Here is a 19,296-nt window from a genome sequence, read left to right as displayed (position 1 = left end):
TACCAGTAATTATGCTATGGGAAAATTCAATTTACCTGAATAATTGAGAGATACCAAGCAAAAGAAGATGATAGTATCAAAATTGGACTGCCTCCAATCTATCTAGATTCTATGTAAAATACAAGGTGTATTGGCAGTGAGCTATATTTACAACAAGAGCGTTGAGGGCTACACAGATCAGCAACAATAAGCCCGTAATCATCGCTGGCAATCCCTAGTATGACATGACAGCAAAATCAATCTGAATCAGACCCATTTTGATAAAATTGTCATGTATGAAATTTACAACATTTTTTATATTGTTTTTGATATATTTCGTGACTATTTGATATCGATGTAAGACCAATGGCGAAGATGACTCGTTTGCCCACATTGCCAGCTCAAAATTTATACCCAGAATATAAATCCCTCTAACAATGTATTAACTACATCCACGTGTATATGGGGATTTACTCTTCAGCTTAGAGGATTATCAGTTGAACAGACAGTATCTGAATCATAAGAATGCAGATAAACCAGTTGCTGTGTTCTAAAGCTGATGACGTGCTCGATCTGGGTGGCAGTACGCCTAATCTCGGTGGACTGTTTCTTGGACTGACAGGCACAACATCACCACCTGGTGTATCATAAAATAGTGAACAAACAAATCTATGGAGTGAGAAAGATGGAAAGTTGTGAGCGATTTCTCAAGCTCTATTTTCCTCACCTTTTAAAACTTATGATAGGAAGTCCAGATTAGTTCAAGTGTAAGTATGTGAAACTAAAGCGAAGATACAGAATAATACTGAGACAGTAGTATTACACTAGTACTTACAATCATGTGCCTTCCACCCGAGTACCATTCTCTCGTGATCAAAAACAATGCGATAGCCAGTCATGAAGTTCTCTGCCCGGAAAAAGTAGCACCAATATTTCAGAGACTTCCTATAGAATAGCATTGCCTCATATGTTAAAGAAATCAGTACTCAGTACTCAGTACTCACCTCCAATTATGTTTATATCTTGCTCGTCAAAGTCGGAACTGAAAACTCCTAAACAGTATACATACCGGCCATCCTTGAAGATTAACAGTAAATATTTAACTGTTATGTTCTAAAGACGCATGGTAAAAACCCCATCTTGGTTATGGATTGTGATAGAAATTCACCTCTAAAGAGAGTATAAGGGTTGGATCTATGACCGAGAATATGTCTCCACCTCCCATTGTCAAATTGATAGTTGGAATGATCAAGTCTTCCATGCTTACACTGCACCATTTTTGGAATTTTCAGCTAATGAAGTATTACTGGGTTTCCCTGTTGGGTGTTTGTATATGACAAGTTGAAATATCAACTACATTTTATCAATGATACGCCTACAATTTCCGATAAGTGGATGAATGTTGTTAACTTGTTACTGTTGTCTAGATGTTCCATGTCGATTTTTAAAACGTATGGGTGCTTTATTGTATTTCATATTCTTATGAGATAAAATGTTACTCACTTTGGTAATGGTAAGTAGCAGTATTCGAAAGGACTCTGTGGATCGACTTGCAACCTTCGATCAGTTACCTGAGAATTGAACTGCAGCACAGATTATTAACATTAAACCCCATGTCCATTTGTAAAAGATAAAAAATAAAATGAACAGATACCTTATACTAAAACTTACCTTTTCAGAAAAAAGACTATAAGCTGGTTCAGTCAAGTGAGTAAATGAAGTGCCAGAGTCAATAATCACAGTAAAGTTTGTGGCAGTTACATTAGTACCCATAGTAATATGAGTTATGCTGACATTATATAAACTGTTGGCAAAGGAGAATTAGTATAAGCTGTAATTGATATAAATAATGCATATTACAAAGGCATTTTATTCTCTTTGGAATAAATTTCTTTTAAACTTTTTCTCCTAAAATGCCGTTGTGATATGCAAGTGTTGATATATATATATGTACTCTTGAAAAAGTCCAAAACACAAGGAGAAGGAGCCGGCAGAGAAGGGAAATAACTTACTCTAATTGATCGGGGTTGAGTGGTGTTTCACCTTGTCTGTTATTGTCTCTATCTCCAAAAATAATTGTACCATAACCATCTCCAGTAAAACACATAGAATAAGAATTAGAAGTAAGGTTCTGACTTGCTAAAACACTAGGAAGTGATATGGGATCCATTGTAAGTCCAAGCAAGCCGTTTGGAGCACCAGTTTCTAGGAAAGAGCCAGTCTGACGGACACCACAACTGCAATAACACACTTTGATCATCGTAACTGACAGCAAGAAGACAACGGTTGGAAAAAGCTTTCATTCGCATGTCATGTGTTAAGTGTTTCCCTTTAATATCCTCATAAAACATGTAATGGGTTCTTTTCAAAAGAATCAAGGTTATCCTAGTTGGTTGGAGACGCCTCCTTCCACAAAGGATACATCTATTGGTTGATTCCCCTAAGGTAATAATAACACATGAACACTAACACCAGATGCCCTCATCGTATTCAGTTGATCTAATCCCATTCACACAACAATTAGAATCATCGGGCACTCTAAGGTTGTGTTCTCTTCAAGTTAAAACAATAAGTTTCCGGTCTAGAAGTTTGGATATGGTTTAATGAGTTCAGATAAGCTCTAAATACCTATTACAATAAGTTTCGATAAATAAGTTCACACAAGTTTAGCAAAATTCAGGTGAAAAGAACACGCTCTAAGTAGAATAAGAAGTGAAGACTTACCCAAAAGGAATACGAACATTAAGTGAAGAAGAATTTGAGTTGGTTGTAAGATGCAATAAATCCTCTACTAAGTAACCAGAAGATGAAGTGTTTGCTGAGAGATAAGCAACACCATAGGGGCAATTGACTTGTGATGGCGCGCAGCTTATTCTGTTTTCACAGTAAGGGCTGGTGCATGAGACTTGGTTTCCTGTGGATGAATTACGTAGGCTGTATATATTGAGATCCATTACCTAGAAGTCCAGATTTAAAGAAAAGCAGCATAAGTGAAAGTTACTACCAAGTTCTATAAAAGATCATTAATGAAAAGAAGGAATGTCATGTAGGAGTTTGATTATGCTTTCTGAACTACTGCACTGCACATTTACATGCCAATAACACACGGAAATCAGAGTCTGACAGCAGAAGGATGAGATCATGGAAATTGTTAAATTTCAAAGATTAGGATAACAAGTCTTGGCTACCCAAGAAAGAGCAGGCCAATTATATTACAAACAATTGGCAATGATGGAGTAGCACTCCAGGATTAGAAACTGGTAAACAAAGTATTTCTCATCTTCTCGCATGTAAGACATCAGGTGTGCACAATACAGGGTTCAACATAACCTTAATAGTTAGCATATGTGACTTACCTCATTAGAAGTGAGCTGCAATTGTGTTACACAATTAGGCACGCAGTCGCAAGGTAACCAGAAGAGGTGACTGCCTGTATCCAGAGCCACTAGATACCATGATTCTGGTGTTCCTACAGACACATTCGCGTAGTATAAGCTGAAAAACAGGCAAAAATAGAGATCAATTTTATATGAAGCCTATGACTCTGATCAAATGTGGTTAAGTTCCAACAAACATAAACATTGACTTAATTATCCATGTAGCAGAAAGTGTGATTGTCCTAAAAAAGAATACTAATACTATGAAGAAAACATTAGAGAGACTGAGATGGAAAAGCATAGAGCATACAATCCAAGTGTACTAATGTGGACAGTGGTGTTGCCGGAAGCAAAGGCAAGGGTGGTGTCATTAGCTCCATCTCCTGCTAATCGACGTCGATTAAAGACACGATCACGGTGAAGCATTGCAGAGTAATAATCAGATGTACCCTTCTCTGGAAATTCATCATCAACATTCAACATTGCTTTAACAGGATCAGAGAATCTATGATGGATATTGAATCCAAATGCATCACACCTTTCATATGTCCAACTTACCACCATTAAAACCACTGCTATCATTCCATAACTTAACTTGCACAACAACATCATCTTTTTCATTTTATTGCCTCAAATAAATCAATGTTATTTATGCCTTACAATATCATCATCACCACCACTTAATTTCTTATTTTATATAAGAGAATCAAAATTGTATGGAAGTCAGACATTCTAGAGGAAAAGTATTTTCCTCTTTTTTGTCTTCAATTAAGCCAAATTTAAAATGATGATGATGAGCTATATCATGACCAAAATACAAATTTGTAGAACAAAGAAAAGTCAAATTGTGAGAGTTTCATAAATGTTGCTTACTGTTTGATTAATGGTTGTAAAGAAGAAGCTAACTTAGCTGATTTGGCATATCCATCTCTTTCTCTCTTTCTCTCTCTCTCTCTCTCAATGAAACAACTATTTTTCTAAAGAATGAATATTAAATTTGAGGAGGTAAGAGATGCTTAAGAATAAGAAGTTGACTTGAATTATTACCTACTTGTGATATTGCTTCTTAGCAATTATACTGAAATTTCCTAATAAATTGACTATTATGGATGAAAATGTTTTTCCAATTGGAGTTACTAATTTTTGCATATTGAAATAGACATCTACTCATCAAAATTAATATTTTACGAATCAAAATTCACTATGCTGAGTTAAATTGGGTTTTGGAGATCAGAACATGGTCTTGATGATTGTTACTTGTTAGTATGAATTAGAGGTGATTATGGGCCGGGTCGTGGCCAAAAAATTTTGCGCATTAGTCGGGTCGGGCCGGGCCTAAATTTGGGCCGAATTTTTGTGTCCAAAGCCCGCTATTTCGAGCCTAAATTAGTGGGCTTTTACGGGCCAAAAAATAGACTAAAAAGTTGTTTTTGGCTTGCTCAAAGCAAAAAAAAGTACGGCCGGGCCGGGCCGAAAAATTATGCCCAAAACGGGCAGGACCAAAATGATCACCTCTAGTATGAATAAAGATGGTTATAGCTTAATAAAATTGAATTTTTTAATAAAAAGTTTAGTTGATTTTTTTATAAAATAATATTCAACATATAGTTATTCAATGGATGTATTGTCGTAGATATAATAGTTAGAATTTAGAAATTAAGATTTTCGTATTTTATTAATCAAACAACTTATTTGGATCTGCATCTCACGTAAAAAAAATTCCAAAATTTCCGACTTTTTCTTTAAAATGAAAGTTTAATCGATTTAGATTGGTAGTTAAAACTCAACGAGTGAAAGATGATTGAAAAAAGAAGATTGCAAATGTCTAAGATACCCCTTCAAAGAATAAGGATGCATGAGAGGCTATGTAGTATATGTGGTCTGGAATATTTATGGACAACCTGTAACAGAAATGTTCGTTTTTCTTTTTTTTGACATGGTAACTGGTAAGGGTTTAAATATTAGTCAAAGGAGAGAGAACACCGCAAGGTATTGACTATTGATAATGGAAGTCCAGCAATTAGAGACAGATACTTGGTATCTAACATAATATAGAGAAATAAATTCCAATGGTGGGAATAGAATATCAATGCCTGTATGAATGTCACAACACTTTTATTCATGTATTTTCCATCTTTTAAAGCATAAAGGAACTAAAGAAGTAATTATTTTCAATATCTTCTCACAAGTCATCATTTCTTCCCAAAAGTTATTTTTTCATATTAGAAAAAAGAAAAGTTCTATAAAATATAACCCACCTAAGGGACTGTTCTCCTCAGCTTATTTTCAGTTCAGTTCAATTCAGCTGTTTTATGCCGAAGAGAACATACACTAACTGTAGAATTTTTAGAAGAGAAAAAAGAGAAATTTGGAGAGAATTGAAACGACTACGTTTTAATATATTTTTCATGTATAAATAACTAAACAAAACAACCTTTAAATAGGCATACAAAACACTACTAATAACATGTCCACTACCTGCTATCCCATTAAATAGACCATTATGTAGACCACTACTTGTTAGTCCAATAACTAATTATTAGCAATAAATCCTTACTATTAGGAAAACTATTTGACTAGTTTTGAAACATAATCCAATACTAACTATATGATAGAGAAATTATGAGTTTTTCTATGAGGTATCCCCATGTTAATTATTGTGTCGATGTGTTCTTTAATTCTTCCTTGTTTTATCACATCTATTATAAAATTAGCTACCAAATAAAAAACACAGATACCGACTATTGGTATTGGTATAAGCCGTATAACCAAATAAAATTTCTTAAAGTTGATGGTACACTTAACACCGAAGGATGAAGGATGAAAACTTTCCATCAAAATAGTAGAACAGTTATTCATAATATAAGCACCAAGATCTCATACTATTATATAAAAGGCGCATAAACATAATATATGATGATATACAATACAATACAATACAATGCAATACAATGCAATTTCTGTAGCTAAATATATTTACAATTCCGGGTCATGACGGCCGCAGAGAAAAATAATAGAGAGAGCCTAAGCATATAATTAAGACTAAAGCTACAGAGTGACAGACTGGATCAGATTCAGTTATGTGGTAATCTATACCTTCAAAATATAATGCATCAACAGTGAACCAATCAATAATCTAAGACTATTGGGTAACTCCATAACAAAGGAATTTACCAAAGAATTGATAAGAGGTGAAGGAAAGATATAATGACTGTGCAAGTCCACAAGTTTAAATGAGATGAATTATGTCTCAAAGCTGATGATGCCCCACTAATATGAGACCCATTTTGCTGTACGGCTTGAGGTTCAATGGATGATATAGGAGGAACTTGTCCGGTACTCTGAGGACTGATCGGCAGCATGCTTGATTCCACCGCTTCGTTACCTGGGATTAGAATTTCATTAACCACACAAAATTACAGTCTGATGCAAGAGCATAAATGAGCAGAGTTTTCTGATCTTGACTATATTACTCAGACTCGTCTAATCGTGTCAAACACAAGTATGTGTCCAACTCGAATGTTCTAATTTGTTTCCATGATTTTGGCCCAAAATGGGTTGTTGAAGTGTCTATATCCATGTCAGAGAGTTCAGAAACTGACACAAATACTCAAGTTGAATTGAATAGCCCGAGTAACAAAGATTTTCGACGTGCAAATGAGATTCTCATGACAGCATAAGCGAGAGAAGGGGATGCGGGGGGGTTCTTTGTTACTTACAATCTGATGCCTTCCAGCCCAACACCATTTTTTCACGATCAAAAACTACACGATATCCGGTCATGAAGTTCTCTGGAAAACAAGGGGAAATACATGAGATGATAGCATTACTAGAAAGTACAAAATGATGAAAGAGGAGAACATATACACAGTTAGCTTAAAATGTCTTCTATTTATTTTGTGTATACAATTGGTAAAAACACAGAAATACGCAATATCCTCTGAATAGAGGTGACGCCCCAATCAAATAGATTTATAGATATACTCACGGCCAATGATATTTACGTCTTCACTTTTGACAATTCCCAAGCAGTACATGTCTCCAGCCTGAAGATTAAGGTTACATATTTCAGTACAAGAGCAAAATGCGGAAGTAATAGCACATTTAAAAGAAAATTACCGTAGTGGTAACTGGCACTATCGGAGCATTAACATAGAAGTGATCTCCACCTTCCATTGTGAGATTGATTGGGGGGGTGTTTGGAACACTTTGGCTTGAACTACAAGTTTCAGTTTGGCCAATGCTTCATATAATAAAATAAAAGAAGAGTATAGAGAAAGTAGTTAAATATGTGAAATCACTAGTACTCACCTTAAGTCATAACAGTACTCAAATGGAATGTCAGAATCAGATGTATGTCTGCTATCTTTTACCTGTGCATCAAACTGAAGAAAACGGATTTCTGAATACTTGAATATTCTTTCGGAAATTTACTTGATATAACCATTGAAGATTCTCAAGAACTTACTCTTTCACCAATTAGTGAATAAGCTGGGTCATTTAGGTATGTGAATGAAGTGCCGGAGTCGAAAATTGCATAAAAATCATCAACATGAGAGACATTTGTTCCGACGTTTATCCGTGATATGCTAACATTGTAATGCGGACTGGTAAGAGGTTAAACAAGCAAAAGTCATAAGAATTACAAAAAGATGCCCATTCTTCAAACCAAAAATTGTCAAGATGAGATTCATAAAAAACTAATCACTTACTTCAGCTTTCTGAGGTTAAATGACGTTTCACTTTGATCGGAGCTGCCTTTATCTCCAAAGGTGATTCTACCCAACCCATCATCTCCAAAACACATGGAAAAAGAATTTGCAGCTATGTTCTGACTAGCTAACATGCTAGGCAACGATACACTATCCAGACCAAGCCCTAGTAAACCATTGGGAGCTCCACCACTTAGAAAGGAACCAGTCTCGACCTTGCCACAACTGCAAATCAGTTCAGCATGCTCAGATCACTACTTAACTCATACTTAAACATATTCTATATGTTGTCAAGCTCCAAATAATGAGCATGCAGCCATTATGTCCTCTAAAGTAATAGCATTTCAATTTCATTTGTTTGTACAAACTAACCATTCGTTACTACTCACAATTTAGAAAACCTAAATGAATGTGTAATTTCAGTAAAGAACCTTGTAAGAAAAGGAAAGAGTTTTCTCATGATCTTTGAAACACCCTCAAGGAGACGCAAGTGGACAAGTCTCTAATATTACAAATGAATGAATGATCTCTGCTAAAATAATATATGTTGTTACAGATTCTTAATCACCTGAAATAGATTTTCTGGAATAAAGAATACATCTCACTTATAAATCATGATGTACCCTAATTAATAAATGACATGCAACTTATTAACTAGCCCTAAAGCCGACATCATATTTTCAAAGAAACCGCCAACAGATTTAATAACTTGTTCCTGACTTACCCAAAAGGGATTTTCGCAACTACAGGCTTAGAAGGATTATTATCTGCAGTCAGATGCAAGACATCCTCCACTAAGTATCCAGAAGATGATGTGTTAGAAGAGAGATACATGACTTTGTAGGGACACGTGCTGGGTGAAACTGGACAGCTTGTTTTATGTGCACACAGAGGACTGTTGCAAGGAACCTCTGTCCCCGAGGACGATGTATTGAGGCTGTAAATATTGAAGTCTAACTGGTACACCAAAAAAATTTTTTGTCAAGATCAATGAGGTGATCACCAAGAGTAACAAAAGCAAGAGAAAGCGGGATTCCCGTATCAATTTATAGCAAAATGATACTTTTTTGTCAATTAGAATTGGAGCTATGTTTTATCACTCTCTGGGCAGCTATATATACCATTTTTCTTTCCTTTTACTTTACCTTGCCTTCGCAGAATATAACATTGAACTAACATAATAACACCTTCTTGGGGATTAGGGACTAGGGAATAGTGATACTTGAAGAGCTATGTTCAGACCTTTTTTTGCAATTTTCTACCACCGAAAAATCCCAAATCATATCCTTGAACACTGAAAATATGATATGACCTGGTTACTGAATATTAGATCAATATCGGTTAACTGGTGGGAAAATGAAAATAACCATATCCACAACTTTTCGTCAGAAAAAAAAATACACCCACAACTTTTTCTATTTTCAGCTTCGAGCTTGTGATTGAAAAATATTGCAACCAAAAGGCCAAATACCATACATTAATCAGAAAACAGCAATAACAATTATGTTGAATTGATCCGAAACCAACAATTAGTAGATTCCAGTGCTAGTGGGAACTAGGGAGGTTCAAGAGGTATGAATAAGGATTGTACATACAGATATTAAAGCCAGCTAGCCTCTAAGAAGAAAAAACCACGAAGTCCAACAAGCAATACCCAAATGAATATCAATATCGATTCGATGGCATTGTGATTAGAGCTATAAACTTTAGAGGCTACGGGCCTACATTCAATTTCCAACGGTAACTTTCAAGTTTGTTTTTTCATGCTTCTTGTTAGGACTATATTCTCATTTTCACCAGCAAAGAAACATACCCAGCTGCACAAAGATGGCTAGTGATAGAATCTGCTGAACTACCGAAAGGAATATCTCAACAACTCAACTTGTAAAGCATACAGAACATGGAAACATTGTTTCCTTTTCCTTTCCCATATTAGGATACAATTTAAGTTTATTTTAGATTGTACTTGGAGTATTTATCGCTATATAAGTCTTAACAGCATATTACTTTTGATTATTTAAAGTATATGTAATATATTTTGGTTTTAAGATAGATAAAGTCATACAGGAAAGAAAATCATTAAACTACATCAACTTTCCTTTGTGCTCTTTTTTAAAAATAAAGATACTAATTCAATTCAATCATACATTAAAGAGGTCCAAGCTAACATTAGAATAAGCTAGAAGAATTAAAAAAGAAACTACATTAAAGGATAACAAGTAAAAGAAAAATACCTCATCAGAATTGTATTTGACTCCCTTGACACACTTAATACAGTCACAAGGTAACCAAAACAGGTCACTTCCAGTGTCTAAAGCCACCAAAAACGATAATCCTGGCGTGCCGACCGTTACATTTGCATAATGCAAGCTGAAAATCAAATCTAGATTAGTAAGAGTAACTAAAAAGACAACTTTTTACCTAAATTGACTAAATTGTAAGCATCCTATGCTCAAAAAAGCGTTTGTAAAAGCTAAGTATAACAATGCACCTTTTTTGCTTTTATCATTCTACAAAAACTCCAACAATTCCGCAACATTGCACTCTTTTAACTACTTCTCACATGCTTTAGAAAAGGCAAAATAAAAAGTACTACTCCCTACGTCTCATAATAAGCTTAACATCTTTCTCTGCGCAAAAAATAAAAATAAAGTCGAGCCAAATAGAGAAAACACCCAAAAAAAGTCTATTTTTAGTAAGTGTTAAATGCACAGAGAATCGGACAAAATAAAAATAAAAATCTGATCCCTTAGATCCAAAATAAGTGACATTTTACTCCAATGAACATATCTTTTCAATATCTTTCCCTAATTATTCAAAACATTCCTAATTGAGTATTTTTTAGCATAATAAGAAAGTATCAAAATATCTAATGTACCCTTACGAGTTACAAATACTCCCTAGTCCCTTGTACTAAGACAATTATTGCATTTAATGACGTGTACATAACTTAGATTATTTTGTCAGGGAATAATAATAATAATACGTTAATACTCATGTCATACCACATCTAACATCATTACTAAATCCTCGTATGACATTCATTATAATACTCGAAATTATAGACGTTTTCTAATTTAGTTGAGAAGTTTTAAATTAGATATTACACTTTTATTTTGGGTATCACATGTTCACATGGGACCCTTTTGTTTTTCATTCACTCTATCTCTCCTCTCCAAAAATTACTTCGGAGGTCCGTGATTTAAAAAGTCTAACATCTAAAAGAAAACGGAGGATGTATGTGAAATCGAATTTCGTCTACATCATTAATAAGCTTAGAATAAATTAGAATATAGAAAAACAATAATTTTGGATACCGAGGACAAGTGACATAAATTCTGAGAATTAGACAAACCTCAATAATGTTTAATATAAAAATAATTGGAATTTGAAAAGAAAGAAAAAGGAAAAGAGGAGAGAGAAAGTACAATCCGAAGAGGCTGATTCGATAAGTAGTGTTGCCGGAAGAAAAAGTGAGTGGAGTTTGAGAGTCACCGGAGGAGGACGATAGCCGGCGACCATGGACGGCAAGATCACGGTGAGCTAAGGCAGCAAAGTAACCGGTTGTTCCCTTGGCCGGTAAGTTCTGACCGGCGTCAAGAATTCGGTTGACCGGATCCGAGAATCTGTGATGGAGTTGAAACCCGAATGTCTGGAAAGCGTAAATGGGCCAGGAAGCCCAGCCCAGAAAGAGAACTAATGGAAGAATGACACGTGTGTAGCTCCGGATATTGTAAAATTGTGGTGTAATTGTAGCCATTTGGGCAATTTGGATAATAAAATAAAAGAAAGAAGAAGGGGAAATGAAGTAGGAGAGGATTCAAAAATCAAAGTTTGATTATGATTTCTATTTTATGGGTGGTCTGCTAATAATAATATACATATACTAGAGGATTTAGGAAGTAGGAAGTATTAGTTATGTTGGAATGATGAGGAATTTTGCGTGGTTTGGTGGAGAACTATAGATAGTCTATAGTCTTATTAGTTTGTGGTCAAGGTGGTGGGACCTTTACTCAAAAGAAGCCACCTTCTTTCAATATATTGTTATATGGTCGATAAACAAACAAATCCAGTAAACTGTTTAAGTGTTTATGACGTGTGAGGAATTTCGGGATTCACCTTTCTCTAGTCACTCCTTATACCGTGTTATTTCTTTTGCTATTCATTGATTATTCAATCGGGGGTTTGGGTTTCGTCAACTCCACTCTGACTTAGAGGTGGGCATGGGCCGGGTCAGCATGCGACCTGGCCCGACATGATTTGGGTCTGGCCTGGCATGACCCCGCTCAAGGCTCGGCCCGGTTTGTTGTCCGCTACGTGGACCGCGGGCCTGTCACGGTCAAGAAATTTTATTTCAAGCCCGCATCGGCACGAGCCCGCCTAAATGGCTCGCGGGCCGAACACTTTTTTCCTTTGTTTTTTAGCCTAAAACCGTTAGAAATTAAAAAAAAAACATAAAATACGGGATAGCCCGCAAGAGGCACGAGTCGTCGAGCCCGTCCCATTGGCCTGAGCAAGGCCGTGGACAAAATTTGGAAATTTCAGACCCGACCCGCCATTTCCCCAAACCAACGGGCCGAGCCAGTGAACGACCTACTCGTGACTCATGTCATACTTATACTTCCCTTATTCCAAAATAAATAATATGGAGATGAGGGAGGTAGACAGAAATATATGTATGATTAAGAGAGAAATATATGTATGATTAAGAGAGGAATATAGAAAACTAAGTATCAATGTATTTATTTCAAAAACGACCTAAAATACTAAGTGTTATTTATTTTAGAACGGTTGAAGTATCTGACTTTGAGTCGAACGTGGTTTGAATTTTCAATTTTAACTTTTTTTTAAACCTAAATTGAGTTTGAAAATTATATTATAAATTTTCATGATTAGATTTTCATGTCTTTTTTTGAGCTTTCTCACCGAAATTGTGAACATTTTAACCATCAATTGCTACTTAAATTCTATACTACATTTTGAAAAAATTAGCTATAAAGTATTTTTAAATAAGTTTAAAAGATTTCCAAGCCCGAGTTTGTGCAAAATATAATGTAACAATTAAGAAAAACAAAGATAGTATTAAATGGGGTGGGAAATACCCCAACATAATGTTGGGGGTAAGGATCGAACCCCTGACCTCAGGAATCGGAGGGGAGTGCTCTACCACATGAGCTAGCTCCTGATCCTTGACGTGATAGCTGACAATATTGCTTTTAGAAGGATGGCAAATTGTTGATCAAAATTCAAAACACGGAACAATATGGTAATCAATTTTGAAATATATTTTTATACTGTAAATATTCTTTATTTATTACTTTTTTGATAGGGAGACTGTTCGAAATATCTTGAAATAAAAAGGGGAAATGGTTAGTTGGTTGGTGTGTACCCCTACCAAATTTCCTTGAACCAAAATTCACGGTTGAATGTTATGGAGGAGGATGATTTCCAAGATAGTGATATCATGTTTGAACACGAAACCATTTCACGAATCTCCGCCGAAATGCATGTTCATGACCTATTATTCTATTTTCATCCATATAGCTTATACATAATTTAATCCTTGACCGGAATACTTACAAATTAAATTGGTTTTATGAAATTATAAAAAGTAAACGAAATTAATAACGTATAGTTAATGGTAGGTGTATTGTGCATCAAAGTATAAATTTAAGCATAATATGTAGAAATTTAAAAAGATTAAGATAATTATAAAAAGTAAACGAAATTAATAACGTATAGTTAATGGTAGGTGTATTGTGCATCAAAGTATAAATTTAAGCATAATATGTAGAAATTTAAAAAGATTAAGATACAACGTAGAAGTTGATGAAACATAAGAGTATAACACGTAGGAAAACCCAAACAATTATGATAGGCGTCATGTAGTCAGTCATGTCCCAAAATATATTTACTCTATTACTATTAGCCAATAATATAGTGGCCTACCCATTGATAATATATTGCTGAAAAGAATACCAATACTTCCTATTTAAGCATCTGATCTTCTAACAATGGAGACCCTAAAAAACTTACAATACAAGGGGTCGGGGGAGAAAAAGAATACACATGTGGTTCTAAAGTGCTAGTAAAGTAAGAAAATTATGAAAGTCAGTGTAATCAAAGAATTACATAGCTCACAAAAATGGCAGGAGAAAGTTGGTGATGCTGCTGAACTATGAGATTTGCTCCCCATAGCACCTAATGTTTTATTATCAGGTTGCGCAGCAACTGCAGGAGGGACGAGGGTGTCATTACCTCCCACAGAAGGGTTTAGGACCTGAAAATCGTAACCTGCACGATGACCACACCTATGGTTTAGTATAATTGTTGACATAACGTATAACATTCAAGCTAAACTATGTAGACTTACAGTCAGATTTCTCCCAGCCCAAGATTAATTTCTCTCTGTCAAATACTATACGATAGCCAGTCATGAAGTTTTCTGCACATAAATCAGCAATATGTAAAAATTAATAAGCTTGTGCATCCGAATCACAGTCCCTGAGCGATTGTAGAAAATCTTAATTGCAGTCCTAAGAAATGCATGTTAGCTGTCTAATATCCAACAATAACATCCTACTCCAGAAAATCCCAGACCAACAAGTAACAGGAATCAACGTTTCTCTCCCTTGTGAAATTTGGCTTCAAATCTATGTGAAATTTGGCTTCAGATCTATGTGAAATTTCAATAGCAGCATCCGACCACTCGCCATCAAGTGTGTAAATAGAATTGAAACATGAAACAGTTCACAACTAAAGAAGCGAAACAAGAAAGCTAGGGTTCCCCTAGTATATTATGAGCCAGATGAATTATTTCCTCTATTCGGCTTGATCTAGACACTTTCCATGGACTTCCTGACTTGTCAAGAATTACCAAATGCACTCAACCAAAATGGCAAAACATTATCTGCAAACAGATGACTTACGTCCAATAATGTTGAGCTCTGTACTCTTCACCACAGCAAGACAATATACAAGTTCACTCTGCATTTAGATGGATGGAAATTGCACTTAAGTAGTGGCAGATAAATCAATTGCTGAGTTCGTGTACAGCTTACAAAGTAGAAATTAGCTTGACACCTGTGTTGAAATCACAATGATAGGATCATCGACCGTAAACTGGCTACCCCCTTGCATAGAAAGACTGACAGTAGGTATTAAACTGGTATTTGCATCAGGTCTGCAGATTGTGTAGGAAATAACCAAATGTCAGAAGCTAAAAGATTTTGTGGAACGTTTAGATTAACTTTAAGTATCTAGAATCAAACCTCATATCATAGCAATATTCAAAAGGAATTCTTGAATCAGCAGGACGCCTCTTATCTTTAATTTGTGAATCAAACTGCCAGAGCAGGGAAGAAAAGAATATAGCTGATGTAGAGAGAATGTAATTTGCAGTGCGTAGATTGTAGATAAGATGGATCAAATAGACTACATACATTTCCTGCAAGCTTTGTATAAGAGGGATCAACCATATATGTGAAAGAAGTCCCAGAGTCAAAAAGAGCAGTAAAATCCACTTCATTGAGAGCTGTTCCAACTCGAATCTGAGTAATAGTTATGTTATAACTAGGGCTGTCCAGAAGGAGAAGGAAATATTCAGATCACACATAGGTAAATATTTTTAGTCAGTAACAAGGAATGATTTACCAGTATAAATTAACAAACAAAATATCAGCTTCAAGTATATGAGAAATTACCACTTACTGTAAGGGATTTACATTGAATGGAGTTTCCTTCTGTTCAGGGCTACCTTTGTCACCAAAGCTAATCCTTCCAACTCCATCGTGCCCAAAACACATGGAGAAGGAATCTGCTATAAAACCTTCCCTAGATAATATGCTCGGTACTGATATGTTCTCCATACCAAGTCCAAATAAACCATTGGGGGCTGCCACATCTAGAAACGAACCAGTCTGAACTTGTCCACAACTGCAAAACTCCTTACATTAGTTTTAAGCATTCGAAAAGATAGACTTGATACTTTTGCTAAAAATTAAGTTGGAGTCTTGGAGAAGGCCATGAAGTTACTACACAGTCTAGCTTGCAGAAGCTCAGTTTTTGAAGCTTAACAGGTTGAACCTAAGCCTATCTTTCAAGAGAAAAAAAAGATTTAACAAGATTATAATCATGTCAACCTCCTTAAGGTTGAACTCGGAAGCAGAATCATAGATCACTCAGTGAGGATCCTACGGCTAATCTTAGCTGTGTCTTTTTGCAACCAGATAACTCAAGCTAAACTGAGGCCCAATAGTCAATCTGACAGTTGTACTACAAGTGCGAAAGTATGTTAAGAGACACTATAAACAAGCATGTCTACTACTAATAAAGGAGATTTTATGTTAAGCTAGAAAAATAATTAGTTTTGGCCTTGAGATACATGCACATACACAAGAGAGCAGATTCCACTCATAAACTCACCCAAATGTAACATATGCTTCCACTGATTCAGGATGGCGATCTTCTGTTGTCAAATGCATAACATCCTCCACTAATATTCCAGAAGTTGATGTCTCAGCAGAGACATAAGAGATTACGTAAGGACAATGACTGAATGATCCTAAGCATTTGTTACGATGTAAACACAAAGTGTTGTTGCATGATACTTTTGTGCTAGTGGATGATGCCTTCGGGTTGTATATGCTAAGCTCAAAATCCTGTGTACCGACATACAAAGAAAAAAAAAAGATATTTCACATATTAAGGATGTACATAATGGAGAAGCAACAAAAAACTCACCAACGGAATCTAGAAACTTCATCAATAAAGATCCAGAATTGTTTTATAAGCTTAAGAAACAAGGAACTTTATACCAAGCCTAGTTTAGACAACTTTTCAAGAACAAAATTTTAAAGCTTTTTTAAATAACAAACAACTTAAGGATATTGCTTGATATTAGTATCAAAGTATAAGGTTACTAATGTGATCAAAGTTCATTTTCAAAATTCATAGATGGCTAACAACTCCCTCAATTAGTATGCGTAGATGTACAAGGAAAACATATTAGAGCATTCAGGATCGGTTACAACTTACAAGAGTTGAGGCTTACAAGTCATAAAAACTTATTTGAGGTCTTTACTACTGCCCCTCTCAAAAACTGTTTTAAATACTTGTGTCAAAGGGTTTTACAAAACCTAGTGATTTGAATTTGATGATTGCAGTTTGTTATATTAACAGGAGCAATAGACATTCTGCAGTACAACAACCGTAGAACATACATATCCTGTAACATCAATTGCTCGGTTTGTTTCAGAGCATATTAATTTAAGTACACAAAAAATACATCAGATTACTCTTTCTTCCCTTCATATAAACCACCACGTAAAAAAGATCCCAGTATAAGCAACCGAGTTTTGTGCTATGGGTTTCCCACACTAATGGTCTAACACAACGTGATATTTCCTTTCAACCTACCCTCTACAAACCTTTAGCGACAACTGAAAAGAGTTCAACTTATATTCTGCTTCCCGACTGGCCTGATTTCTCAAATATAAACCCTTGTTATAGATCAACAGCGTAGGAGGCTAGGACACATGAAAGAATAGCCGAAAAAGAAATGATGAAAAAGATAAAGGCAAGTGAAGTAAAAGCTTACAGAGGCATAAGCATAATTTGCACTCTGAATGGGAGCACATCTTGTACAATCACAAGGCACCCAAAAGAGATCACTTCCTGTATCCAATGCTACCAAGAACTTCATCCCCGGTGTCCCCAACGTCACCGTCGTATAGTGCAAACTGCCCAAATATACCAAAAACAAACATATTCAAACACTCATTTCTTATAAACTTAGCACTACTTCAGCAAACAACTAACCAATTAAGTGCTCCTTCGTTATCGCTTTTTGTTTTTAGTTTTCAATTTTTTTGGAAACTAAAAACCCAAAACAGGAAACCAGAAAAAGTGGTTTTCACTTTTTAGTTACCAGTTTTCAAAATCATTATGTTCCTAATAAATTTGACTAATTTTTTATTATATCATATGATTTTGAAAATCAAAAAACCAAAAAACAGAAAACTACAGTAATACCGAACGGGCCCTAAGGAAGTGTTACTTATTATCAAAATTCATCATTGAACCCCAATTTAGTTAATTTGAAGATATCACCAATAATAATAATAATAAAAAACCCTAATATTTACCAAGAACATATCAGCAATCAATCAATCAATCAAATCAACCAATGAGTCAACAAAATCTTCGAAGATTATAAAAAATGTATGATTAAACCCTAAATTGAAAGTTAACACCATAAAAAGCAGAGAAATTATAGGAAAGAATGTAAGAATAATGAAGTAAAAAAAGAAGAATCCGAGAAAAGCTTACAATCCCAAAGAACTAATGCGGAAGGTGGAATTTCCGTCGGAAAAAGTAACAGGTTTTTCAAGTTGGGAAATCTTGCGACCCCTGAGAAAATGATCACGCTGTGCTAACTCAGAATAATACTCAAAGGAGCCTTTCTTGGGCCAATGATGATGATGATGATGCGGAAAGAGAGAATTCTTCTGCGACCAAATCTTAAGTTGTTCTGAATATCGATGATGCATTTCAAAGGTGAAAACGCGGGCATTGCAGAAGTGGAAGAAAAGAGCAGAAAAGGCGAGGAAGATTAAGGAATGAGATGAGGAAAACATCATACAAGTATTAAATTTCCTTTGATTGAAGATAAGAAAACCCTAAAAACTTTGAAATTACGGCATTTGATTTTTCGGAGATCTTGAAAATGGAGGATGAATGAGTTAATGAGTGAGTGAGTGAGTTGAGAGTTTAGAGATAGAGAGAGAAGCGGATGATTGTCTGTTAGTTACAGTGAAGTAGGGTCAGCTAGAAGACGGAGTCAATGTTATGTGGGTCCTATCACCATTTTTTGTTTGTTTTTATTAGACAGTTCACAGTTCACAGTTCAGGCGGCGAGTTTATTTTATATGTTCTCTCCAGCTTATTTTTTCAGTTCAATTCAATTCTGTTCAGTTCGGTTTAGCTTTGGACAATACCTTTACTCTCACATATCACTATTTATTTCAGTTCAATTCAATTCAGTTCAGTTGTTTTATGTCGAAAAGAACATGCCTAAGACTAGAGCATTAGAGCTTCCAAGTTCCATGCATATGCCATGTTTTATACTCCCTCCTGACTCTCCACCTCTCTCTTTCCTTTATACTTCCTCTGTCCCATAACATAACGCCTACTTTATTTTGATGGGTCAAACTTTAAAATTTTTTAAC

General features: G+C 35.3%; 3 protein-coding genes across 3 annotated transcripts; all 3 read right to left on the bottom strand.

The window, feature by feature from the left end:
• Nucleotides 1-51: 51 nt before the first annotated feature.
• LOC104895552 (aspartyl protease family protein 1) lies at nucleotides 52-4,217 on the bottom strand. Its single transcript, XM_048645976.2, has 10 exons — nucleotides 3,667-4,217; nucleotides 3,336-3,474; nucleotides 2,704-2,936; nucleotides 1,992-2,216; nucleotides 1,651-1,783; nucleotides 1,483-1,562; nucleotides 1,148-1,247; nucleotides 984-1,056; nucleotides 815-886; nucleotides 52-616 (listed from the first exon to the last, which is right to left on the bottom strand). Exons 1-10 carry the CDS (start codon nucleotides 3,975-3,977, stop codon nucleotides 462-464), a joined length of 1,521 nt encoding a protein of 506 aa, XP_048501933.1. The 5' UTR covers nucleotides 3,978-4,217; the 3' UTR covers nucleotides 52-461.
• Nucleotides 4,218-6,257: 2,040 nt separating this feature from the next.
• Nucleotides 6,258-12,045, bottom strand: LOC104895549 (aspartyl protease family protein 1). The gene is made up of 10 exons (XM_010682093.4): nucleotides 11,497-12,045; nucleotides 10,303-10,438; nucleotides 8,793-9,025; nucleotides 8,069-8,293; nucleotides 7,825-7,963; nucleotides 7,668-7,741; nucleotides 7,476-7,575; nucleotides 7,345-7,402; nucleotides 7,076-7,147; nucleotides 6,258-6,741 (listed from the first exon to the last, which is right to left on the bottom strand). Exons 1-10 carry the CDS (start codon nucleotides 11,826-11,828, stop codon nucleotides 6,527-6,529), a joined length of 1,584 nt encoding a protein of 527 aa, XP_010680395.2. The 5' UTR covers nucleotides 11,829-12,045; the 3' UTR covers nucleotides 6,258-6,526.
• A 1,812-nt stretch (nucleotides 12,046-13,857) lies between these two features.
• Nucleotides 13,858-18,883, bottom strand: LOC104895548 (aspartyl protease family protein 1). Its single transcript, XM_010682092.4, has 10 exons — nucleotides 18,398-18,883; nucleotides 17,667-17,808; nucleotides 16,493-16,728; nucleotides 15,779-16,003; nucleotides 15,511-15,646; nucleotides 15,340-15,413; nucleotides 15,152-15,251; nucleotides 14,998-15,055; nucleotides 14,442-14,513; nucleotides 13,858-14,362 (listed from the first exon to the last, which is right to left on the bottom strand). Exons 1-10 carry the CDS (start codon nucleotides 18,706-18,708, stop codon nucleotides 14,154-14,156), a joined length of 1,563 nt encoding a protein of 520 aa, XP_010680394.3. The 5' UTR covers nucleotides 18,709-18,883; the 3' UTR covers nucleotides 13,858-14,153.
• Nucleotides 18,884-19,296: the final 413 nt, after the last annotated feature.

The sequence above is a fragment of the Beta vulgaris genome, chromosome 6 (genome assembly GCF_026745355.1).
Source record: "Beta vulgaris subsp. vulgaris cultivar EL10 chromosome 6, EL10.2, whole genome shotgun sequence".
Classification (NCBI taxonomy): Eukaryota; Viridiplantae; Streptophyta; class Magnoliopsida; order Caryophyllales; family Amaranthaceae; genus Beta; species Beta vulgaris.
This window is presented reverse-complemented; position numbering and strand designations above follow the sequence as displayed.